The sequence below is a fragment of the Tinamus guttatus genome, unplaced genomic scaffold (assembly GCF_059628265.1).
Source record: "Tinamus guttatus ecotype Peru unplaced genomic scaffold, ASM5962826v1 Tinamus_guttatus_pri_ptg000314l, whole genome shotgun sequence".
NCBI lineage: Eukaryota > Metazoa > Chordata > Aves > Tinamiformes > Tinamidae > Tinamus > Tinamus guttatus.
In genome coordinates, this window is record NW_028288848.1 from 8,461,186 (window position 1) to 8,487,091 (window position 25,906).

The 25,906-nt window shown below is 37.0% G+C and overlaps 1 protein-coding gene across 1 annotated transcript in view; it reads left to right on the forward strand.

The window, feature by feature from the left end:
- BTAF1 (B-TFIID TATA-box binding protein associated factor 1) overlaps positions 1-25,906 on the forward strand; it is a 45,156-nt gene that overhangs the window by 9,185 nt on the left and 10,065 nt on the right. Inside the window, exons 3-25 of the mRNA XM_088528750.1 lie at positions 674-788; positions 2,189-2,335; positions 4,874-5,037; positions 5,331-5,467; positions 6,090-6,201; positions 7,526-7,594; positions 10,942-11,031; positions 12,669-12,764; positions 13,016-13,192; positions 13,766-13,906; positions 14,036-14,160; positions 15,210-15,330; positions 15,403-15,507; positions 15,734-15,883; positions 16,464-16,606; positions 16,771-16,945; positions 17,424-17,627; positions 18,678-19,104; positions 19,652-19,842; positions 20,365-20,518; positions 20,611-20,720; positions 22,596-22,797; positions 23,876-24,024. Of these exons, the coding sequence (XP_088384876.1) occupies positions 674-788; positions 2,189-2,335; positions 4,874-5,037; positions 5,331-5,467; positions 6,090-6,201; positions 7,526-7,594; positions 10,942-11,031; positions 12,669-12,764; positions 13,016-13,192; positions 13,766-13,906; positions 14,036-14,160; positions 15,210-15,330; positions 15,403-15,507; positions 15,734-15,883; positions 16,464-16,606; positions 16,771-16,945; positions 17,424-17,627; positions 18,678-19,104; positions 19,652-19,842; positions 20,365-20,518; positions 20,611-20,720; positions 22,596-22,797; positions 23,876-24,024 (3,504 nt within the window). The remainder of the gene's footprint in view (positions 1-673; positions 789-2,188; positions 2,336-4,873; positions 5,038-5,330; positions 5,468-6,089; positions 6,202-7,525; positions 7,595-10,941; positions 11,032-12,668; positions 12,765-13,015; positions 13,193-13,765; positions 13,907-14,035; positions 14,161-15,209; positions 15,331-15,402; positions 15,508-15,733; positions 15,884-16,463; positions 16,607-16,770; positions 16,946-17,423; positions 17,628-18,677; positions 19,105-19,651; positions 19,843-20,364; positions 20,519-20,610; positions 20,721-22,595; positions 22,798-23,875; positions 24,025-25,906) is intronic.

Genomic DNA, 25,906 nt, shown 5'->3' on the forward strand with positions numbered 1-25,906 from the left:
TGGAAAATGGAAACAGATTTCCGTTAGAGACTTGCATCTGGCCAAGTCCAGTAAAAACACCAGAAATAGTTCATGTCTGACAGCTGGAAACAACTGAGTGACCTCAATTCTGTACTTATTGAACAGGTGTCCTCACCACAATTGGTGCTATCAGCAGAGTGGCTGAGAAGTCATGAATAGCAAACCACTCTCAGTGAAAGGAACAGTTTTTCCAGATTCAAGGCATAGTGCAAAATTAGTTTAGAGAAGCATTTGTTGCTAAAGGTGTGACCCGTGTTGTCCCTCTTGGGTAAAATTACTTCAAAGTTTTCAGGTCTATTAATCTTCTGCTTTCTGAAAGGAAGTGTTCAAAAAACAGTTTCAAGCTTAGTTGAATGCTTGGAGGAAATAGCCTATATCTTAAAAAGGAAGGTTTTTGTCAAATTTGTCTGTTGGGCCCTAAGTCATCTTAAAAGTTCTTACTATCCTGCTATTGCAAGGATATGGCAAAGAAATGGGAATGAAAAGCCCCTGTTCCCTTCATATTCTTGTCTCTTTTTTTTCCCCCGTTTTGTTATTGGCTTGATACATAATATTAAGTGTATTTTATATAGTGTTTAACAGTTTGTAGATGTTTTACAAGTACATTTTTCTTTTTTAAAGACCTAATTCATTGTCCAATCTCTCTTTAAAGGTGCTAGTATATTTAAGAAGTACCAATTGGGATACTCGTATCGCAGCTGGCCAAGCTGTTGAAGCAATAGTGAAGAATGTACCTGAGTGGAATCCAACTCCAAGATCAAAACAAGGTGCTTAAATTATGTAAAGTTGTCTGTCTCAGACTTCTCCGGGAAACTGTGCCTTTTTGTTTTTATGAGCACTAGAAGTGTTGATTGTAGCAAACCTCTTTGGCTTTAGATATTCATGTTCAGTTAATGTGCTTGACCTTTGCTTCTCTTAAGATTCTCATGGATATGCTCTGTACCCTCAGAAATTTTTATTTTTTCACTTGAATAATTAGTGAAGCAACCAAACTTTGAACCAATTATTTATGATAAATTTTAGACACTTTTCTCCTGTATTCTACTCCCCAGTTCCTAGCATCTGTCTAATGGTCACTTGCTGCAATCTGTTCTGACTGTATTCACTCTGCATCTGAAATTTCTGCATTAGGGTTGTTGGAGGAATATAGCCCTACTGCTGCTTTTGCCACCTTACTTATGAACCTATTATCCATGATTTTTGTTTAATTCTCTTGAACCTAATAATACTGTCTGCATTCACAGCCTTCTGTGGCACAGGATCCAGGAAATCATGAATCTGTCTCTTGTTCTTAGCTAAGAAATTCCCTTGTCTATTAAGCTGATCTCATACTTGTTTCATTCACTGGCTCCTGCTTCTACTACTATAAAACTTGATAATTCCTGCCTTTACCTTCATGATTTTTGTAAACTTTCATTGTAATTTTCCCCTCCAACTTTGTGCTGTCCAAGCTGAAGAATTGTAGCCTCCTCAGTCTCTCCTCACAAGACAGTTATTCCATCTTCTGGTTTACTCTATTTGCCCTTCTCTGTGCTTTATCCCACTCTTACCTTCATTTAGATGCATACTACAGAACTGCACATAGTGCACCAGCATCCAAAGTACTGGTATTTATATATTGAAGCAAAATGAAATACTTTGTCTTGGTTTTAGTGTCCTTCCTGATGAAGCTCAAGATTTATTCAACTGTTTTGTCTGTCACTGCACAATAGGCTGGTGAATACAGAAAATAGTCAAAAGCTTCAAGATCTTTATAGTGTGTTAACTGTCAGTTGTGAATTCAGCATTGTGCAGGCATGGATTAGGCTCACTGCAGCTTAACTGTAGTATTAACTGCTCTATCTGCAGCTGTATTTGGGAAGTTCTGTTAAACTAGTCCTCAGTAGCCTCTGGTAGCTGACTTCTTCCCAAGCTTCAAGCTGGCCATATGTATGTACAGAGCAGATGTGTCAGTTTAATTTTTTTTAAATATTTTTCCTCAATTAAATGCATTGTTTTTTGGACTTTTTTGGAGTCTTTGAATTCTGTGTATCAGAATACTGTATGTCTGGTCATTCCTTTGGAAGAGGATTTTCTTCCTCCTAATATACCTTCTCTTCTGTCTACTCTATGACCGAAAACAAGTTTCATCACTCTTTCATTAATATTATTTTCATTGTCTGTCTAGAACCAGGCTCCGAAAGTCCCGTGGAAGATTCACTCTCAACTGATCGGTTACGTTTTGACAGATTTGATATATGTCGCTTGCTGAAACACGGTGCATCTCTTCTTGGGTCTGCTGGTGCAGAGTTTGAGGTCCAAGATGATAAATCAGGTATATTTTTGTATTTGACTTGCAGATGAGAAAAGCTAGTGTTTTGAAAAAGTTTATGCTGGCTCTGTTATGTGTCTTGGACATCCAGGACTTTGAGGTATGCTAGGAAATATCAGGAAGGAAACACGCTCTAACTCGCTTATGTTTTCTTTCTTGAGTTTGAAGAGTTGAATTATGACTTCCGTAGCTTTCTCTGCAAATCTTAATAGTAAGATAGAGATTAGCTTTATTTCGCTATTAAAATTAGCGTGCGTATGCAGAACCTAAAGAAGGGAAACAAGCCATGTCAAAGGTTGCTGTAGAATTTATGTAGCCTTATTTTTAGGTGTTTAGGAAAAATCACTTGATTAAAATTATGTTTCTAAATATAATTAACTAGGATGCAGCTTTTCAAAAGGTACTCAGGTTTCTAATACAGAGTGGCACCAAAAAAATAACGGTGGTAAAGCTTTTAAGGTTGGGCTGTTGCCTATTTAAAACATTCGGTGTTATGATTCTTTATAGTTGTTAATAACTCTTTATAGGACGTGCATTCAATTGCTGTACAGTATGCAATGGTTGCTGTTTTGTTTTCATCCAAACAGTGGCTACTGGCCTTGTTTACAGCATAATCCAGGCTTTTCTCTCATGCTTAGAGTTGTGGCATTTGAGTGCTTCTACAGATGCTTAGTGTTTCCAGTGTCCTAGCAGGAAAGAGATAGAATAATCTTTTTTTCTCAGAGTATAGAAGGTCACTGATGCTTGATAAATTATGGTTTCTATTATGAGATCTTGTGCTTCTGTATCAGCGTACTTGCAGTGTTGGTCTTTGGATCATAAGAAATGTAAACTATGCATTCTGTATGTGTATGCACTATCTCTTGTTTAAGTGGCTTATCTGGTATCTTTCTGGAGCGCTTCAATGGAATTCTTGAGTTATAGCCATAAAATGGCATTGAACTATTTTATTTTACAAGATTCTTGTTCTTTCCTTACCCTCCTGCTCTGCTCTGCTCCCAGTGCACTTTGTTGTTCCTGCACCAAATGAAATGGTGCTGTAGATAAGAAGCCACTCTGACTTCATAGCTTTGATTCATTTGTTCCCTGGGTGTGATTCATGCTGTGCAGTGTACACACAAGATTGCCAGCATGGGAAAGAGCAGCTGCCATTCTGCTGGTGTCCTGCCCATTAAGCTGCACTAATATTCTATTGCTTGCCACCTTTTAGGCTAGGTTAATTCTACAAATCTCATATTTTTTAATGAAATCCCAGCTTTTCAGACATCAGTTACATGGAATATGACACTTTAGTTGTTCATAGATCACTTGCATCAATGGTACTATAAATCATGTGAACAAAAATTAGCTACAGCTTTAGTTCTTGAATGTGGTTTTTTGTTGTTTTTTTGTTTGTTTTTAACTGGAGGGGCTAAATGTACGTAGGCTGTTCTCTCTTTCTGCATGTTCTGTCTGTTTCCCTTTAAGTTCCCAGCATGAATGAATATATAAAGCAAGTCACAGAATGAATTCATAGATTTAGTTTTTGGCACTTTTTTATAAAACAAACTTGTACAAGGAAAGTAAAATATTCTAGGGAATTGAATCTGTTGGCATTTCTTTATTTGCCACTTAAATACTGAACAAAAAACAAGCGGGTTATTGGTTATTGACATAGCTCAAACATGGTGTATACCCCAAATTTCTGTAATATTGGTATATTGGTAACCTATTTATGAATTTTTATTAAGACTTTCAGTGGATAATAGAATAGGAATTGATTCTCTTAACTGCTTTTTAGAAGCCCTTTAGAAGTCAAGTTTCAAAGGCATTACTGGCTTAAAAAAAAATCGATTTCAATACCTCAATACTGCACGTGAGAACAGTGTGAAATCAGACAGACCTAGAAGCTACAAGTTCTGGTTTATATGTTGCAAACTCACTTGGCAAGTTTATCCTGCTAGGGCACTAAAATCCTCTTCTTACATGCACCTGAAACTGAGGTGTTAAGTACTTCAGGTGTTCATTTAAGCCTTGCGTGAGTCTTCAGGCAGCTGCTATGATCTTAAATGAGCCTTGCCTGACACAGGAAGTTGGAGGATTAGATTTTGAACAGGCTCTAGTACCTGAGGAAAATGTGTGTATGCCTCAGTCTTTGTTTCTTTTGGGTATTTCTAGACTGGGCAAAAGGGGAGGAGGCAGTTAGGTCCTATGCATCTGGCAAGAAATAAACTTTCTAAAGAAAAAGTTGGGGGGGGGATTATTTGTATATTTTATTACATATAGTTATGGTATTCTGTGTTTATACATGTAGGTGTTAAATGTGAGAGAAAACTCTTTACTGTGAGGGTAAAAGCACTGGAACAATTTGCTCAGAGGCTTTGTAGAATTTCCTTCCTTGGAGATGCTCAAAAGCCATCTGGACACAATCCTTGGGAACGTTTCAGTTATGCATTATCCAAATACAGGTTAATTCTGTGCAGCTTTTGGCTTTATGTTGTTAAGGATTTGCTCATTGAAATATGTGTCAGACTTTAACCATATATATTTTCAACTTGTAAGGTGAAATTGATCCTAAAGAAAGGATAGCACGACAGAGGAAACTGTTACAAAAGAAACTTGGCCTTGATATGGGTGCTGCAATTGGAATGAATACTGAAGACCTCTTCAATGATGAAGACTTGGATTATTCTCCTTCTTCAGTTTCACTTGTTAACAAACAACCTGTAGGTAAAACGTTGGACTGTTTGTCCACAACAGAATAATAGCGCCTTATTTGTACTTCTGTATTTGCAATTCCTTATAATATAAATATAATGCTCAATTTTACAGCAAGCGAAAACATATTGTATTTACTCTTAAACGCCATAGTTGTTCATGGGTCACATCTGATCTTAAACTGCTGGTCTGAATTTCAAATCATGGAGGGTTGGTTGGAGAAGTTGAGTGCCGTAGGTTTGGGGCTTCTTTCAGAACCTTCATTGTAGGAAGAATTGACAAGGAGAGATTTCTTTTCCAGACTCTTCAGGCTGCAGAGTTAATTGACTCGGAGTTTCGAGCTGGTATGAGCAGTAGACAAAAGAACAAAGCCAAAAGAATGGCTAAGCTGTTTGCAAAGCAAAGATCCAGAGATGCAGTGGAAGCCAATGAGAAGAGGTAAAGCGGTTTGCTATTATACTCTTTCTGTTAAGCAAGGATTATAATTTGGCTTGTCTGGAAGAACTTCCTACAGACAGTCTTAGTCTTTTTACATGTTAGTTGCACTGATGGCAAAACACTTGTGCCATACTTATTTCTAGCAGAGACTTTATTAAGGACTTACTTTGTAGGAGTCTTGAAATAGTGGGAGGCTCTTAGAAGTTTTTTGTCCTTGTTGTATTTGGCTTGAAAATACCACATGAAAAAGGGGGATTTATGAAGGTGATTAAAAATTTCAGGTATGCCTTTCCTGTGTATGTTTCCTTCTCCACTGTATTTTGTAATGACCTGTTACTGTGCCTACTATACTTTTTAAATGAGCAATGAACTAAATTTTAAGAGTGACTTTTCTTTCTCCTTGTGCGCTTTAGTTCCCTTTGAAAAAACACTGGGAAAGTGCAAATTTGGAATGGCCTCACTGAGTTTTGTTACTTATAACATCTACCAAAACTATATTTCAGAGTTATTAACTTGTTTTATATTTCTGACACATTACTGTTCCTGAAACTTCATTCGTAGAAGTAATTATTTCCCTTAAAACATACTTTCAGTTCACAAACTTGTATTTGTTCGTTTTTAGTAATGATAGCACTGATGGGGAACCAGAAGAAAAGAGAAGGAAAGTTGCAAGTGTTGTCATTAACCAACCTGCCACAGACTCAAAAACATTGGTAGAAAATGCTCCGGAAGAGGTATAATGCCCTGCCTGATATTAAGGGTATTGATGATAATATCTGCTAATGTTGAGGGTATATAAAATAGGATTGCTTTACAGTTCCAGTTATTCTAGACCTGAATGAGTTAATCCTTACTTGTTTTAATATTGTGAGAAGTGAAGGTGTAAATAATGTCCACGCCACTTCAGTGTTGTATGTAGTGAAGCAAATGTGCTTCAAGTGGAAAAAGCACTGAGAGAAAATGCATGTAACACATTTGTATCAGTTTCACCCAAATAAACCTGAGCAGGCAGATTACATGTGTCAGACTAGTATTAATCTTAAATGTATGTATCTTTGGATAGTAAACCGTAAAACCGTGCTAAGCAGGTAAAGAAAATAAGATCGCACAGTCATAAACAATATATGTGAACATTCACATCAAATTTGATTTAATCTTTGCCCTACTATACTTAGTCTTGATTTAGAATTAAATTTTACCTTTAACTGATGATCTAAACACTGGTGAAAAACTTGCACTTGCTTCCCTAGTATTTCTTACATTATTTCAGATTTTCAATTTATAGCAGAATAGAGCTGGTCCATATAAGTTACTTTTTATAGATAAGAATTTTTGAAATATCTTCCAGATAAAGACTTTTTCAAACATAGCTTAGTAGCTAAATTTTTGTTTATGAAACAATGATTTGGAAATGAACTTATTATGAAAGATTAATGTTATGGGAAGGCTGTGCTAGCGGGGTGTTGCTAGCCTTTTAAATACCTTGCCTTGTCTTTATGATGGTGTGAAGTTCCTGAACTTGGTGTCTTTAATTTCCTTTCTGTAGCTCTGTCAGTTTCCTCATAGGAAATCTCAGGAATGTTGGATATGCTCCTTTTGGTTTTCAGGCACATGGAATGTATTTTAATAAGGATGGTGTTTATTGCTAGATCAGAGTGACCCAGCTTGTTTCTGTTGTATGATTTTGAAGTAGGGTTTACTGATGCTGCCTTTTTAAAAAACAAAGCTGATAAAGAATCACAGGGAAGGACATGAAGTTTTGCTTACTTTAAATATGATTCCTAAAGGGAGGTGGACTTCTACATCATCAAAATTAGGATAGGGAAAAGGCTACGCAACCAACAGACAAACTTTATAAACCATGATCAAGCTCCAGTGCTAATCAGCAAACTTTTTGAAGTATGGAACAAGTTACTTTATTTTAATTTGTTACTGGGTAGAACTGCATAATCAAGCTTTTGGAAGTCTTTGTTATGTTTGCTTATTTAATTGACGTGCAATTAAGTAGTCTTTCCCTGATCCATTAATCTCATACTCGTGTTTTGAATGTAAATCCAGGCAAATGAGTGGCCTCTAGAAAGCTTTTGTGAAGAGGTGTGCAATGATCTCTTTAACCCATCCTGGGAGGTAAGACTTACGTGCGTTTTTTAATGGTATAATTAAAGCTTTTTTTCCCCTATCTAGAGTAGTAGATGTAAACAGAAATATGAAATCTATAGTATTTAAGAACACTTTCATAGATATCAGGAATTATATCAATCACAAATACAGCTTTACATAGGTAAGACAAATCTGATTTCAGAGTTTTTTTTTAAAAAATTATTTAAAGGGGAAATGGAAATGCGTAGTGTATATGGAAGTAGAGAGCAGGAAAGATCTTGGTAGCAGTCAATATAAATGAGCATTTTGAAGTATTGAAATTTGAGGAAGATAAAAGAATATGAATCTACAGCTGATAGGATTAAGCATTTAGTGGGTTGAATTTATCAAGAGCTAGAAGAGCAGCATATGAGTGTACTGAAAACAGTGACGTGTTTGTCTAATGTTAAGTTAAAAAAGATGAAAAATAACTAACAGAAGATAAGTTTTCCTCTTTCATAAAAAGAGGAAGAAATTATTTGTAGCCTAAAAACATTAAATATCGCTGCAGAAGCTATACATCTGATTGCTTTTGATAACTTTATTTTCAAGATTTGAAAACTGTTCTGCTCACCCTTTTATTCAATCTTCCAATTCTACCCACTTTGATATCTGTCCTAGAGGGGAAAAAAAGATTAAGTAGCTAACAATAGACTTCCCTTGAGCAGCAGCAGATGGAAGTAACTGTTGCCAACAAATATTAAAGTGGATGCTTTCAAAAATTAAATGTTAACACCTAGTATATCACTCTTTGCCATATTTATATCACAGGTTCAGTGATATCAAGTTGGCTCTGCTTATGCTGACCTCAAACTTGGAAGCACAGGGATAGATCATATGCAGCAAGCACAGTTATTCTGGGCCCATAAAAAAGGGTACATTACATTCATGAGGTACATGGTTGCACCTGAACTATTACTAGCCTTATCTTATTTGAAAGCAGGCTGATGGCAAGGGGGCTTTTGCTTCAAATGCCTTCTTGTGGGATGCAGGCTTTCTCAAAGCCTTGCTGATATACTTGATATGGGCCTATATACGTCTTAACTGAGGAAGCAGATGAATATAGAATCATTATTATGGTATGTTCTGGGTGAAAAACTGGTTAAACTACCTTAAAATACATGCTTATGGAATTGCCTTGTGGTGGCCTCTTGCCATGTCTTGAGGCAGCCTGGTTGACTAGTTGAGGCTACTTGGCTAGCTTATAGACAGCTAAATTCAAGTGAGATGAATCCTGCTATTGGCATTTCCTTTATATAGTTGTCTTTCCTGCTACTATTTTGCATTTTCAGAGGCTCAAAAGTTTACAAGCCAGAAAAGGAACATTTTGTCAGTGAAAACTAGCTCATAAGCAATCTCTGATGTATAAACAAATGTGTGTTATGAGTGATTAAGATTTTAAGACTGGGTTCTATGGGTTTTATTGGCTTGTTTAAGCTTGTACTAACAGCCACTCAGTTGTGCATATGGAGAAGTGTATGCTTTTGTACAGTTGTACTTCATCTGAGATGCCCTGGTTCTTGGAGAACCTACCAGCCTCTCCTTTCTGACTGTTTGGGGGGCATTATTGTGAAGTACTAAAAATAAAAAATTGTTCTGTACTTGTATATGAAGTACGCTTTATAGCAAATGCAGTGCAAGCTTTGCTTGAACCCATGTAAAGGCTTCTTAAGGAGAAACAGTTGAAAAATTATCTTTTGCAACCCTTAATGTAGCTATTGTGCAAGCTTTTCTTGTTTAGCCAGTTACCTCTAGTGTGATAGCAAAAATACCAGAAATAAGTATACCTTTTGCACATCTTCTGATGTTCTTTAAAGTCCACAAATACATTAATTCTCCTTAGTGCATTCATCTGCTTATGTTTAGGAACATATAGAGATTAGTGATTTTTTTTTTTCCTCTTATAATTTGTTCACTTCTGATCATCAGTTTGCTTTTTTAAATACCTACCCAAAGGAAGGCAGGTTTGCATATACATGAGCTATGCAGAATATTAATTCTCAGGAACTTGTTCTGCAAATGCCCCAAAATACTGATTAGGAAATACAAAGTCTTGTGGTAAGAGGATGGTTTTCCTTTAGCTTAAACCTACTAGAAATAGTTTGTTTCGGAGCAGCCCCTTGTGCCCCTCCCTTCTGCCAAAGTCACAAATTGCCAAGGTCTAAAGCTGGCTGCCAGAGTCTCATGTAGTTCTGACATTGGTGCAAGCTGACTGTCGTGGCCAGTAATAGAGCTAGAGGAAGCAGAATCATCTTTGCCTCCTGACCCAGAAAATTAATTCTGCTTTCATTTGTGATGCTGAAGCACACTTTGGATTTAGAGACTATTCTGGTTTTGAACTCTGCTTTTGGTACTTGTATTTTAGCTTTCCTTCGAATACAGGACACTCTGCATGGATTTGGTGCTCACGCTTTAGAGATTTGGTTCAGAGCTGGGCATCATTTTTAGCATCATATGATGTGTTCCTAGTGGGCTCTCTGTAGGAAATTGCTCTTGCACAGAAATAAATATTTCTGTTGGAGCTGTGTGTTCATCTCCTGTGGTTTTGCTTTTTTGTTGGCTTAATTACAGGATTTATGTTTTTACGCACATTTTCCTCTCTGAGAAGTATAGCCTGGGTTAGCAGACTTGCTTTTTAAGGTTTAGATTAGTCCCATGTTTAAATCTGTTTGGTTTTACCTGTTTGAAAACTGATCACTGTAAGGTAGCTCTTGCTGCAGCTGTACTTAGGAAACGAGTGCTTTGCAGAGTGGTATGCCATGACAATTCGTGCTGGAATATTTGTGCCAGAGGAGGTGGAGGGAAAGGCTTTTAGTATTTACATTATAAAGCAGACACCTAGAAGTTTTGCCCTGATTTTTATATGAAAAACTCATATTAGGAGAGGTATAAATATTCTGGTGCCTTTTAACTGGTGAATGATTGATGGCATAAGAAGAGTTCACCAGAAAAATATCAGTGTGCAATATCTTCTAGGTTGACTCGTCTCTGAGAAATGGTGTTTTAAAATGTAGTGAGCTACTTTACTGTGCATATGATAGTGATAACTTCTACACTGGAAAATGGAAGCAATCATTAATATCTTTTGTCCTTAAACATTCCTTTCTGTATACATATTATCAAAAAAATCGTTTCCCCAAGTATAGCTTTTGATCTAATAAAATACTACCTTCCCTGCAAATTTATGAAGTACCACTAACTTGAAACTGTGTGCATTAAGAAAAAAGAATCATTGATATTTTGAATTGCTTGTAGTGCTTTTAGTCTGCCTAGTGTATTTTTTAATCTTCTGTTTCTAAATATTTAATTATTTTTAATCCTTTTCACTTTTCTAGGTTCGACATGGTGCAGGTACTGGGCTAAGAGAGATACTTAAAGCTCATGGTAAAAGTGGTGGTAAAATAGGAGACAGCTCTTTAGAAGAGGTAAACTACTAGTTCTGTGGACTTAATAAGGTTCTTAAGTGTTCTGTTTTGAACCTAACTTAAAATACTGAAGCTTTGGAGAGGATGGGTGATTTAAAGGAAGTCATATGCAATGAGATTGGTCTGGTCAAAGTATGTGGACTGCATAACTACATGAAATGCTAAATTCTTCTTGAAAGTGCCTATAAAAACAAACTACATGTAAGGAGTTATTAATAATGTAAATTGTATGTGTACTTTTATTAAACATTAACTTCTCTACTAGAAAATACTAGTTTCAGGTCATGCTAAGGGTAGGTATGCTGAAACACATTTTACAGTGTAAGTTGGTTGTGTAACTCTGGATTCCGCCAAAATGTTTGGGCTGTCTAATTCTATCACCTAAATACTAAGCTTATTCCACGAGTTTACTGTTGTCTTACAAGAAGTATTTAACTCCTGAAAAAGTGTTTTTCCTTTTAAATACTTGGAGACCGCTACTTAATTTCTCAACAGTAAAAATTCATATGGAATCGGATTTCAAGTCATACTGACTTCACTGCTGTAAAAGCAGCTGGAAAGGACAGACAGGCTCTTGCTTCCAGTGCTGGATGTGGTTATTGCAGCCTCAGAGTTGCATTCTGGGAGCTTGTGATATAGACAGTAGAGAAGGATGAGGAGATTTTTAGCCAGAGGTATGTATTTCAGCAAACTTTCTGTACTGGACAGGCACAAGTTTTCTCTCCTAGCTTCTGTGTGGAGCTGTATTCCTTGGAGATTGCAGACTGGTTAAATAACACATGTTGCAAGTATAAGGTACTCTAAGCAATTCCTTTACTGCTCATGGAAAGAGAGTATTTGCTTCAGGTTAGCTTCAAAGCTGGCCTGCCTTCTACATGCAGGTTGTAGCGCTTTGACTTGTATAAAACCCCTAACTTGATGAAAGTTTTGTTTATTAAAATCATGGTCTTTCAAAGGGAATGATTATCAAGGAAACCAGCCGAGATGAGGGAGTGATGTCCGAGTAGTTCAGTCTAGTTCAGCTAGTCTAGCAGTTCAGCCTCTGGCACGTGGCTCTAACTTAAAGAGGCCAAAGCTCCAAGACAGACTTGGTCTAAATTGCTTAGTTAAATCTGGAGGAGGCAGAGGTTCAAAAGGAGTTCCTATTACTGGAGCTCCCACTGTTGTGAGAAAAACTACTTCATAGTTTATCTGTAAATATTTTTCAAACAAGTATTAATTGATATATCTAGGCTGTGTTGGCATTTCCCTAGGCAGATCATCTGGATGCCTTTGCCCTTGTGTGCTATGTAGGGGTAAAAGTACTGTACCTGTTTTCTCTATAGGGTTCTCTACAGTCTAGTGATATATACTGCATTTCAAAAATATTCAAAAAAACAAGTAGGGTTTTTGTTTGGGGTTTTTTTGTGTGGTTTTTTTCTTTTTTGCTTTTTGTTTTTTGTTTTTTGTTTTTTTTTTAAGTGATAAACCAGGTCAGAATTGAATTAAGGTTGGCTCTTCTGTGTCGGCCATCTGTGCAAAAGAGGATGATATTCAGTCAATCTAAATATGCATTGTGATTTCTTTAATTTGAGTTTAGCTAAAGCAAGTGCTTTATGAATAAATACAGTCAGGTTGTTCAACTTCTCTCTTTACAGATGATTCAGCAGCATCAGGAGTGGCTAGAAGACTTGGTTATTAGACTTCTCTGTGTGTTTGCATTAGACAGATTTGGAGACTTTGTGTCAGATGAAGTAAGTGACTATGGATAGATGAGCAGGCTTCTGTGGGAAATAACTTTGCAACAGATGCACTAAGCTGTGTATAGTACTAGTGCATTACTGTATGTGCCTGCTGTAACTGGCAGATGCTTATTACAAAGTAGCTGATAAAACAGCTTTCCATGCTGCATAGCAGTTCTGTTCATCTGCCTCTGCTCATCTGGGTTTACTTCTAAGTGACGTTTCATACAGAAATACCAGTTTCGTTATTTATTTTGTCCTAGGTCGTAGCACCAGTACGTGAGACCTGTGCACAGACTTTGGGAGTTGTGTTGAAACATATGAATGAGACTGGAGTTCATAAAACTGTGGATGTTCTCCTGAAGCTGCTTACACAGGAACAGTGGGAAGTGAGACATGGTGGTCTTCTGGGAATCAAGTATGCTTTGGCCGTGCGTCAGGTAGGAACCCTCATAATAAGCTGTGTAGACCTTTGGAATAGAAAGCTCAAAAAATAGGACAGAAAGCTCAAAGTTGAGAATGAGGCTGCACAGTGGTTAGATGTGACAAGGCAAACTTGCACTGCAGTCTCTTGTGAATTAAGATGTGTGAATGCATCTTCATATCCGAGTTGCACAAATCTGCAGGTATATAGCAGGGTTATTGTATTGTTATAACTTCTTTAACAGCTACTTTAACAGCTAAGTATAATCATGCACAGTCTGTTTTTAATCTACGTGCTATGTTGACATAGCTGACTGCTACAAGAGTTTGGTCTGTTCACTGTATTATTCTGCAAACATTAGGCTTTGTTTTCACAGTTTTACAGTAAGTTAAACTTCATTAAAATTTAATTATAGATTTTACTTCACAAATGGTAACATTTTGAACTGTATTATTTGAACTGTATTATTGGGCCTGTAGTTTCTTCTTGTGTAACAAACAGACTTTGTTACAGACTCATAGTGAGTCTTAATTGTTTGACTTACTCTACATTTCTTCATTTTAAAAATATCCTTGATCATTTTTGGCAGGATATGATCAACACTTTATTGCCTAAAGTCTTGCCTGCAATAATTGAAGGTCTCCAGGACTTAGATGATGATGTCCGAGCTGTTGCTGCAGCATCTTTAGTACCGGTAGTGGAAAGCCTGGTTCACCTTCAGTCTCAGAAGGTGAATGAATGTTTTCCATAAATTCCAATTGACAAATTAACTTCTAATGTGAAAGATTAACTTCTAATTAACTTCTAATGTGTTTTTTTTTCTCTTTTATACCATAACATCTTGTGCATCTCTGTCTAGGTGCCCTTTATTCTCAATACGTTGTGGGATGCGCTTCTGGAGTTGGATGACTTGACAGCTTCCACAAACAGTATCATGATCCTTCTTTCTTCCCTTCTAACATATCCTCAGGTCCGAAAATGCAGGTAACTGTTTTTGGTTAGTACTGCTGGTTTGACTGTCAAGTTACTTAAGAATTGGAGTAATAAAATTGCTGTCAAGCCACATTCTAAATAAGTGTTTATTGTAAATCACTGTTTTAATTTTACTCTCACTCCTGCTCAGAGTGAAGGTTAAGACTATACTTTTGCTTCCCCTGAGTTAGTAATGGTCAGCAAAATAATCAAAAAGTAGTAGATATTGCTTATATGTGGCTTTGTTTGTGTTGGAGATGATATCCTTTACTAAAATATCCAATTGCATGGTAGGCCTGTCCACAGACTGTTTCATTTGTCCCCTCTTTGCTTGGAGTTTGACAAGTGATGAAACTGCTCACTTGAGAACAAATTGTCTGTACCTGTAGAAAACTACTCCTGGAATAGCACCAAAGAAAGCTGCAGACTTAAAGTCAATAGTGCAGCCAGTCAGTCTATGACTGATGAAGGTAAACAACAGATTGAATTAAGCTGACTTCTGTTCCAGAAAGGATGGGGGAAAGAAGGGGGGGAAGAAATCTGCCAAAATTACTGGAATGCTCGCTGAAGAAACCAGAAGAAAGATGTTTTCAAGCCTCAATATGTATGACAGGGAGTTTTTTTTGCCCGTTTTTCTAAGGCAAATCTTCCCTATTTACTCCTGTTTTCAGAGTCCTTTTATTCTATCAAATGAAACCTTAATTGTCAAGGGCAATAATTGTTAGCTTTTCAGAATTTATTTCAATTTGAAGACTCTCCCAAGTTCCTCTTTACTTGGGACTCTGTCAAACTAAAGGAGTTACATGCTGGTATGTTACTATATTTTTCATAATTCATGTAGTGAACTTACATCATCTGTGCTGAAGGTAGGTGTTTTGTCACTTCCTTTATTTAAAAAAAAAGATTGCTGATATGTGAGTTTATGTATGTTAGAACTTCATACCTGATGGAAAATCACCTAGCATAAACAATGATGCTTTCTTTGGAATAAGACTTTCTAACTGATCATGGACCATTATGTTTTTTCCTTCTCGCTACCTCTGTGCCTCTTCATGTACCAGTATTCAGCAATCCCTCACTGTTTTGGTTCCGCGTGTGTGGCCGTTCTTGCATCACACAATATCTTCTGTGCGAAAAGCAGCACTGGAAACATTATTTACTCTGCTGTCTACTCAGGACCAGGTAAGGGTTAGTTACTAGTGTTGTGTTATGATGTGTGTTAGAATATTCTCAATTATTATATCTTTGTTTCAGAGCTCTTCAACATGGCTAACGCCGATTCTGCAAGACATGCTGAGACACATATTTCAGTTTTGTATCCTAGAAAGTAACCAAGAAATTCTGGATCTTATTCACAAGGTATTTTTTGGCTTATCACTTAGATCTGTAGCATTTTTGCATCCAGTTCTTTCATATCCTCCTTTTTGTGGAGATAGTCTGTTCATGTTTATTTTGTGGTCTGCCTATGAGACGCTTTTAGCGTAAACTAGGAGGAGGTAGGATGGCTTCCTAGCATTTGATCACCAGGCCTGTCATGTTGTGTAAACCACAGACTTGTTATGGCTTTTAATACATTTCTTCTCAGGTATGGCTGGAACTGTTAAACAAGGCATCTGTGCAATATGTGGTTGCAGCTGCTTGCCCATGGATGGGAGCCTGGCTCTGCTTAATGATGCAGCCATCTCATTTGCCTATCGACTTAAACATGTTGTTGGAAGTGAAAACCAGATCAAAAGTAAGTGCAATACAACCTCCCAGACTGTTCTGAGGAAAGCAGGAACCGATTAGCGATGTACTAATGCAGAGAGACTGCTTCTGAAGGGGTTCAAGAGGAGTGGTGTGGCTGCTCTTCAAGTGTGTATTATCTAGCAGGTTAACTTCAAGTCTGTAGAAAACAGTAGTTCTGTTACCTTTACTGCAAGTTATTCAGAGGAATCCAGTTTTGTTATTAGTGTGCTCCTTGTAGACTCCTTTTACAGGTTGTCTTGGTGATCGCTTCGCTACAGTAACTTCTGCTTAAAGAACCACATTAAATATTGCATTGCTGTTTTATTTTTGAGAAGATGCTCAATGTTTATCAGCTGCATGTTGAGGAAAAGTTGAAGATTTAAGAACTACATCACATGTCTAATAGGACAATGGAGTAATATTAGAGGCTAGATTATTTATAAGGGTTCACTGCTTCTAAAAATTTATTAGCAAGAAGCAATCTGGGTTAGTCCAATCTTTGCAGGCTGTGATGGTTACTGAAAATGTTATTGAATTGCTCTTCTTACACACACATTTATTTTAAACTTCTCAAATTTATGCCATAGGAGAAGGCAAGCTCTAAGCTGCGTCAAGGTCAAACCCAGAATAAGGAAGTGATTCAGGAATATATTGCTGGGGCAGAGAGCATTGCAGAAGATTCAACAACCAGGGATTATGTTGTCATGCGAGCTCGGATGATGGCAGCTAAGTCAGTTTACTGGAAATTTGAAAAAAATATTTAAAAGGGATATATATTCACTGTTCAATTGTTTCTGCTAAAATCTAATTATGTGGTTTTCTGGTATCTTCATTTTGAATCATTAACTACTGAGTAATTACAACATTGGAGTAATAGTGTTCTCCTTTTGTCAGGTTGCTGGGAGCACTTTGTTGCTGTATTTGCGACCCAGGTGTAAATACTGTTACTCAAGAAATAAAGCCAGCTGAATCACTAGCTCAGCTACTGCTCTTCCATTTGAATTCCAAATCTGCCTTGCAGAGGATTAGTGTCGCATTAGTAATCTGTGAGTGGGCAGCCTTGCAAAAGGTAGGATGCTTTTTTTTGCAGCAAATAAATTTGACATACTAACTTAATCCATAGCTTGTAATCCACTTTAGTTTGAAATAAAATTTCATTAGAAAGCTTAAAATGATATTTATATATCAAAATAGAAATCTTAATAGTGATACAATGGAAGAATAAATTACTTTTTACTAGCTAAAAGCCAAATGTCAGAACTACGATTTGTTAAACGTGTTCACACTTCTCTTAAAACATCAATCTTGAATAGATATATTTATCTGTCTAAGGTCAGTATTTCCTGTTTTTGTGCCTGTTTTTCCTAATGTTCACTATGACTTCTTTTCTGGTGGTAAATGGAAGGTTTTGTTCAGCACCATTCTTGGTTAAAATTCATGGTCCTTCTGAAACCTATTTCAGTTGCTAGTCTACCGTTGAACTGAAACGTGAACAGCAGCAGTGATGTGCTAACTAAGAAATATGAATTGTGTCCCTTTCTGTTTAGGAGTGTAAAACTGTGGCCATTTGCGTGCAGCCACGTTTACTTGGAGTCCTTTCTGAGCACCTCTATTACGATGAAATTGCTGTTCCTTTTACACGAATGCAGAATGAGTGTAAGCAGCTCATCTCACTCTTCGCTGATGCTCACATTGACATTGGCAACAGAATAAACTCTAGTGTATTTACAATAGACCAAGCAAATGAGCTGGTAAGTAGAGGCATGTTTACCCTTCTCTTGAGTCTAGTCTCATCTTGAAATACACCTTTAGCATAATTATTTAAAAAACATTTTTTTTCTCTAAAATATTGCTAGTCATATGGAATTTTGATCACTGGGAAAGGTAGTCCTTCTGATTTCCTGTGAGTTGTTCAGAACATGATCACTGGTCCTTAGACAATGACCACATTTTAATTCAGTAAAGAATTAAATAAGTATTGCAGACAGTAATTTACTTGATTTGTAAAGTTACCTGGTATCTTATGTCAGAGTAATTTTGGGCTAAATTAGGTTATTTGCTTGTAGCATGTCACACAACGACAGAAGTTCATGATGAGACCACAAAATTTGAAGGAAAAATTTGCATGTAGCGGTTCCAATGTTTGCTGTAATAGGCTAACGCTGTATCTGTGCTGCTTGCAAGTTGGTTTCTGATAGTAGAAAAACTTGACCTCAGTATTTAAACTAAAATGGAAATAAAAATTCACACTAATCTTCTCAAAAGCTGCCGTCTAACCTATACCTGAGAACCCATGTTATCCTATTTTTAAAGTAAGTTCAATGATTCCTGATACCATGTTGCTAAACAGCCATAAACTGTTTTCTTTAACAGATTTAAGTAGAAATCCACCCATTTGGGGGTGGAGGTAAGAGGAGGACTGGAGCAAGTTCTGCAGATATTGTATTTTTGTTTGCGTGTGCAGGACCTTGCTCATCCTTTCTATACTGTTTTGTTAGTAGCATGTTTTTTAACCATCTTGTGCTTATTGATAAACAGCATGTATGGATTTATCATATGGCTACAGGCCAAAACAAATCTCCTTTTAGCTTCGGAAGTCCTGTCTTGAAATGTTTGTCGTATGTCCCATTCTCCCATGGAGCTGCAGTACAAGATTCCAGAAACTGCATTCCTGTTATTTGCTGGGAAAAAGAGACAGAAATATCTGTCTGAAGTGACTTATGTTCTGCTGTGCAAACTGCAGTGCCCAGAGGAGATCCATTTTTTACCATAAATGAAAGTCTTGTAACTTTCTTTTTTAGGTTACGTCTGTTTTCAATGAAGTGACAACATCCTTTACTCTGAGCCCTAAAGTTCTGCAGCAGTTGGATAGCAAACGACAGCAAGTGCAGATGACTGTTAATGAAACAAATCAAGAATGGCAAGTGTTGCATCTGCGAGTCCATACTTTTGCAGCATGTGCAGTTGTGAACTTGCAGCAACTTCCAGAAAAGTTAAATCCTGTTATAAAACCCTTAATGGAAGCTATTAAAAAAGAAGAGAATACACTGGTACAAAATTATGTGGCTTCGTGTATAGCTAAGCTACTTCAGCAGTGCACCCTAAGGTCTCCTTGCCCCAACTCAAAAATTATAAAAAATCTTTGTAATTCTCTCTGCGTGGATCCACATCTTACCCCATTAGCAGCGTGTCCTGCACAGCCTCAGGGCAGCCATGAAAATTCAAAAGGTATGTTGTCTTACTGTGAGGCTTCTGAAGATATGTACGTGCTTGTCTCTGAACTGTTAAACAAGTATTTGTATGGCTCTTGCTTTCAAACTGATAAATGTCATTCATTGATTCTTTATTAGTAACTGTATTTTATTCAGGTATTTGTTGCTGCACACTGTGTAGCCTAATGGTGATCTTAGATGTAGAAACATTAACAAGTGCATTTTGAAAGATGCTGATGGCATCTGCTTTTCTTTTACTGCAGAAATTTTAAACTATTTTTTAAACAAATCAGAAGTTCATTTAAATGTTTGAACATATGCTGTTTTCTATAAAGCTTATGCAGAGGTATCATTTGACTGAAGTTTTAATCTTTTTTGCCACATCTATAGTGTGCTCTTAACAAGGTAACTGCTCTTTATTCTCTCTGTCCCTGAGAGCAATGACACCCCTTACCTATTTTTGTAAAGCCAGTTAAGATCTGCAAATGATTTGTAGGTGGCAGTGACTTCCCCCTGCATCTTAAACTGTAGCTTAGATTGTCAGCTTTTCCCTTCTCTCTTAGGGCCCAACTCTGATAAAGATGGGATGCATCATACAGTTACTAAGCACAGGGGAATAATTACACTGTACAGACACCAGAAAGCTGCTTTTGCCATCACAAGTCGACGAGGTCCTACTCCAAAAGCTCCAAAAGCCCCAATTGCAGATCTTCCCACCGGCAGTACTGGGAGTATTCCTACTGAGCTCGATGAGGTAAAGTTCCAAAGCTTACATCAGTGCTTTCATTCCCTCTCTCCCATCTTTGTTAGTGTTCAAATTCATTGCACACAGTAGCATTGCAGCACTCCAGGATTTTTCTCAGAGAATTGCATCCAGATTAAATTCCACGAGGCAAGCAGCATAGGCTAGTTAATGATGACAGCTTATTGTGAATCTGCCAAGTGTTATTACAGAAAACAAAATATGTGTGCATTATTTATTTTACATTTTGTACAGGATATGAATATCTCTGTGTAAATCCATGTAAATGCTTCTTCTCATGGTAAATTCCAGAGTGATCTTGCAGTTTTGAGCTTAGGCAGTATTTTTTGGGGCTGACTTCCTACTACAAGAATACTTGTTTCTGAAGAAGATTTTTGCTAGAAATTTGATAGGGCACCTACCAGATATTATAGACTACTGTTTAGAAACTTAATTTTGATTGTTGTCTGTTTAAGTGAAACTTGCTTGAAAGCCTATCTGATGTCACTACTCTGTTAAACCATTGAATTCTAGGCTCAGAAACCGTATGTTGTACAGAGAAGAGGAGCAGAATTTGCCTTATCAACTATAGCTAAACACTTTGGTGCTGAAATGGCAACAGGATTGCCACATCTCTGGGATGCTATGGTTGGTTCATTACGGAACAACATTCACATAAACAATTTTGGTAATTGCATTTCTGACTGAGTTGGAGGTCGGGAGCTGGTGGCATTATGTTTATCTTAAACTGAACATCATTTTTTTTTTTTCTCCTAACAGATCGAAAGTCTTTACTGGAAAAAGGAGATGCTCCTGCCCAGGAACTTGTGAATTCTTTACAGGTTTTTGAAACAACAGCAGCTTCAATGGATTTTCAGCTTCATCCTCTGGTAATCATAATCCAAAGCAGTTTTCATAGGAAATGCTTTAATGTATTCACTGCTGCTATTTTAGATCTTTGTGGCTTTGAGGGGGGCGACTTCTTTGCCTAACTTTGATCAAGCTCTGCTTTTTTTTTTTTGTACTTGATAGGCTGCCTGTTCTTCAAGACTTGTATCCTAGTTTTAGCAGCTGAAAATGTAGCCTTTTTTTCTTCAGCAGTTCTTAGGTGTTTCAAAACTATTACTTGTTGGCTCCTATGGGGTGTTAAACTCTGCATTTGCTTATACTGGTTGTAGAATAAACCACAAGGAGCAAGCTAAAACCTGCAACATAGACTTGACTTACCCTTTTCTGGATGAGCTACTGAATCAAGATTGTTTCCAAAATTTAAGTTATGGTCCTTAATGATATTTTGCTGTGTTGCATTAAACTGCACAGCTGTTATATTCTAGTTCCAGATTTCCTAAACCTGGAGAGCTGACGGATTATATGAGAATGTCTCCTCAGTTAACAAAGTTTACTATCTAAAATCACTAAGAGATATTATGGTGCTTTCATGTAGCTAAGTGAAATGGTTTGATTTTTGGTAGACTGAAATGTAGTTTGTACAATTGGAATGGGGATATGTGCTGTACTGAAGACTGCAGTTACATAATCTGACTGCTGTGTCAGGCTAAAGGAGATCAGAAAGTAATTCTAATCTTTCTATTTCTATTTGTAGTTTCTATTACAAAAGTAATAGAAAAATAATGAGATACTTCAGTTAACTCCTGAGCAGACCAGATAAGGTGCTTGTTAAGAAATGATTCAAAGACTAAATGTCATGCATAATTGCTTCTTCAATTGCTGATTAGGAAAATACAGCTTTAGGCTTAAGCTATGCTTGATTGCTGGTTTTGAATCTGTGCTGTGTAATAACAGCTACTCTCTACCAGTGTTATAGTGTGTTTAGAACTTGCATCCTTGCATGAGCAACATAAGTCCGAAAGTCTACTGCACTGAACTTAAAAAGGAAAATAAGGAAGATTAAAGCTTATGAAAGAAACTGTAAGGGGCAGACTAAAGAATGAACATCTACAAGGTGGTATGGTAGTAACTTAAAGATAAGAAGACAGAAGCTTAGCATAGACACTTATCAGAAAAGAAAGTCTAAAGAAAGGAGAATGATAATATGATAAAACATCTGACAAAATAAAATGGATAAATAGACCTTTCGAATATACCACTGTTCAATGCTAAAGACTCTTTTCTGTGCTGATAGGCTCTGGAACTAATGATTTCCACTAAAAAAACCTGAAGTTGCAATAGCTTTGTGAAAGTATCAGCTGAATGTAAAACAGTGGTCAAGAAGCCAATAAGTTAGAAACAAGGAAAATATAGATTTAAAAAATGAAAACGTTCTTGAAGAAAATCCACTAAACACACAAATAGCACTTCCTAGCTCAGGAGTCTGTAGCCACAGATATGTGGAGACTGGAAGAACAGATTGAGAAAGTACCATGCTCTGTTTGCCCTATGCTGCGCTAATTTCTGTTTGTTATATATTATATCACGCTTACATGTTTCTCAGCAGAATTGGTATTTGGCCTAATTTTTATGTATAGGAAGTATCAGCAGTTTAGGAGGGATTTTCATGTTAGGAAAAGCTACATCATCTGTTTAAGTCGCCTGCCACAGTAATATAATTGTCTGTGCTGATGGATATTAGAACTTAAAGTAACTTGTCTTTATTTTGAAACATTTTTTCAGTCCTAAATCTTGTTTAGGAGGTATTTTACGTATTTCTTGGGAGACAATAGAAGTTTAAACAATACTTTAAAATGGTTCAGTAGTTTGCTTATAGCAGATAATAACCATTTTTCCTCCTACCCTCTTCTATTCAGTTAATTCAGCATTTGCCTCATCTTTACATGTGCCTTCAACATCCCAGCACTGCAGTGAGACACATGGCTGCTCGTTGTGTAGGTGTTATGAGCAAAATAGCTACCATGGAAACAATGAATATTTTCCTAGAGAAAGTTCTGCCATGGCTGGGAGCAATAGATGACAACACCAAGCAAGAAGGTGCAATTGAAGCCCTTGCATGTATCCTTTCTTGAGTCTTCAAAAATGCAGAAACCTGTTCTATATAATATGGGAAAGAAAGGGATTCCTGCTTGAAAAAATAGTTGAAATGTGAATCAAGCAAAATGTTGTTTTTTTTTTCCTCCTGTATACAAAGAATATAAAGAGCTTTAATTTTCACTGAGTGTCTTAGGTTTTGGTGTGGAGAATCTAGGTTTCTTCCACTTTGTACTCTATGAAAGCAAGATAAAAAGGAATTAAATTGAAAGCCATTAAAATTCAAAAACAAGAAAGAAATATTTATTATCCCAAAAATGTACTAAGGTCAATAATTAATAGGCTTTTCAAAGAAAGTGAGTGTGCTCTAGGAAAATAACTTTGTCATTACTGAAGCTAGCATAAACAGTTTTCAGATGTGTAAATTTGGACTCTATTACAACATAGAACATTCAGCTGTAAGTGTGTGTGGTTTTTTTGTTTGTTTGTTTTTTTCCTTTCTTGTGAGTGAATTTGTTTAGTCATACTTCAAATAGAAGGCTCTTGCTCCCTCTCTCCAGACAGGTGTGTTACTGAGGTGAATGGAAATAAGGTTATGGATTCTAATGTATTTTTGCCATATAATTTTTTGTTGTTGAATTTTTTTTTTTTTTAAAGTCTTACATTGACAGCGAGTCTGATCAAACAGATGAAGATTGGGATGAGGCGGGGGGAGCACCTGTATAGCCTACTCAAGTCTTTACAGTCGAAAATGGCAGTGATTTACTTGCAATTGAACTTGGAATCCTTGGACAGAAATTAAACAACCGAAAGAGGGGGAAAGAGTAAGCAGGTGTGAGCGTGTTCTCAAACTGGAATTCACTGAGCTTGCCCTAAATAAGCATTTCTGATGGAGGAAGCGGGGAGAAAGTGATCCCAAATGTAACTGGGTAGACAAAACTAACTTTTCCCATTGCTTTGGTAGTATAAATCTTGTTTATCTCTGTGTAATGCATTTAATGGTAATGCTCAACTGGCCAATTTCATGCTCGATAGGTGTATATATTGATGTCAGACAATCCTGAACCAGTTAAAAAATAAAATTCCTTAATAACTAACCCAGGTGTAATGGAACAGTTGGATGTCGGAATTGTTCCATATATCGTTCTTCTGGTTGTTCCAGTCCTGGGTAGGATGAGTGACCAGACGGACAGTGTGCGTTTCATGGCGACGCAGTGCTTTGCAACGCTGATTAGGCTAATGCCCCTTGAGGTAAGCTCGAGCTGCAAGTACAGTGAACCTGGCAACTCCTCCGTACTCACTTTTGGCAAAGCTGAACTTTCTGGCTCTTAACCTGCTGAATAATTAACTCTCTTTTAATAGGTGTTCAGTCCATATCAGATAACTGAAGAGAGAACCTTTCTACTTAAAAGAAGGAAAATTGGACTCTCTGCCAATTTTCTAAATTAATGCTAGAATAAAATTCTTATGCTGAACGTGGTTTCATTCAACTGTGTATGTGAAGGTAGAATGTATGTTCGCTAATTTGTGCTTAATGCTGCTCTTTCCTAACAAGTGTCTTTCCCTAATTCTTAAGGGATTGTGTGCATGTTTTTCCCGAGTATGCTGAGTATGAGGAGAAATGCATACAAATAAATACACTTGAAAAGGAACTTAAAAGGAAAAATGAGATGGCAGTAATGGAAAAATTGTCAAAATGAGTACATTGTTACATAATCCTAGCTCTTTGGAAAACTAAAAAGCCTTTCATGCCTTTTACAACTTGCATAACTCATACTTTCTAATACTGTACTTGAAAGAGTACAAGGCTTGTGTGTAACCTGTTTTCACCAGTAGATGGTAATAGAAGACAGTTCAGAGCTTGTTTGCATGTTTTTAATGAAAACTTTGAATTTAAGGGGTTTAGCATCTCCTGCCTTTGTTTTTATTCAGCATAACAGAGCCTTTGATAACTAGCAGCCTCCTTTAAACTGTTCTTTTCTTTTTCTATGTGCTTTCACTGTAAGTTGCTGAAAATGAAACCCAGAATTTCTCATTGAAATCTCTCAGCGCGATGTTATTTATTGTAATGCTATTCCTCACAGTGGCCCTTTTTTTTTTTTAAATGCCTTTAAGTGTGGAATCCTGTGGGATCCCTGCTGCTTTAAATTTAAAGTGCTTTTAATAGAAGACAATCAGTATGAGACAACCACACACCTAAGCACGCTTGGAAATCTGTATGCTCTTACAGTTTACCGCTTCTGACATGAGTATCAACAGCAGCCTAATACCAATGTCCTACTTGTTAGACTTATCTGTTGTCCTCAGAGCAGAGGTTACTGTTCCTGAGTCCCACACTGCCAGTGGAGATCAGATGCACTGAGACAGCTTTGTAGAGCACCATAGTAACCTTCTAATGCAAGAGATATATTCAGCCTTCCTGAAATGCATTTGCCCTCCAGTTTGTCCTGCATGACTGGCACTCTTTCATACTGCACAGCACTCCTGTTAACAAGTGCCATGCTGCACGTAAATAAGGAGCTGACTGCCAGGAATTACCTTGTAGGTTTGGCATCATTTCCTTGACGTAATCTTGTTGATTGCATTTCCCAAAACAAAGTACTGGACTGTATGGGGGGGGTATGTGTGTTAAAACTCATAATCTGAAACTATCTTTAGTACTTAAATAGCTTAGTTTCTATAGGTTCCTTACTCATAACTGAATGAGAAAGAAGGAACACAGAATATTTTCATTGTGTAGGGATACTAGTGTCATAAATGAGCCAGCAAAGTTTGTCTGATTACTTAATCCACTTGTATGGCTACTGCTAGTATTTCTGGGATTATCTCCATCTCATGGAGATCAGATCATATGGCTAAACTGCCTCCGTAATGAGGCTATGAACCTGAGGGTCATCTGTGTCTAGTTCAATGTGGACATATAGAGTATTTAGAGAATTATTTATCAAGCCCCAATTCTGACAACTGCTGTTAAGAAGCAGTTTCCACTTGGAGGTCAGCATTTTCAAAAGACGCAAGTCTTGCTTTTTTCTACATGGACAGTGCATTACAATCTAGAACAAGTTGTAGATCAAGGTTTTTGGTGTTAAAGCCTCGTGTCAAACAATGTTACGTACAGGCACTTAACCTTTAT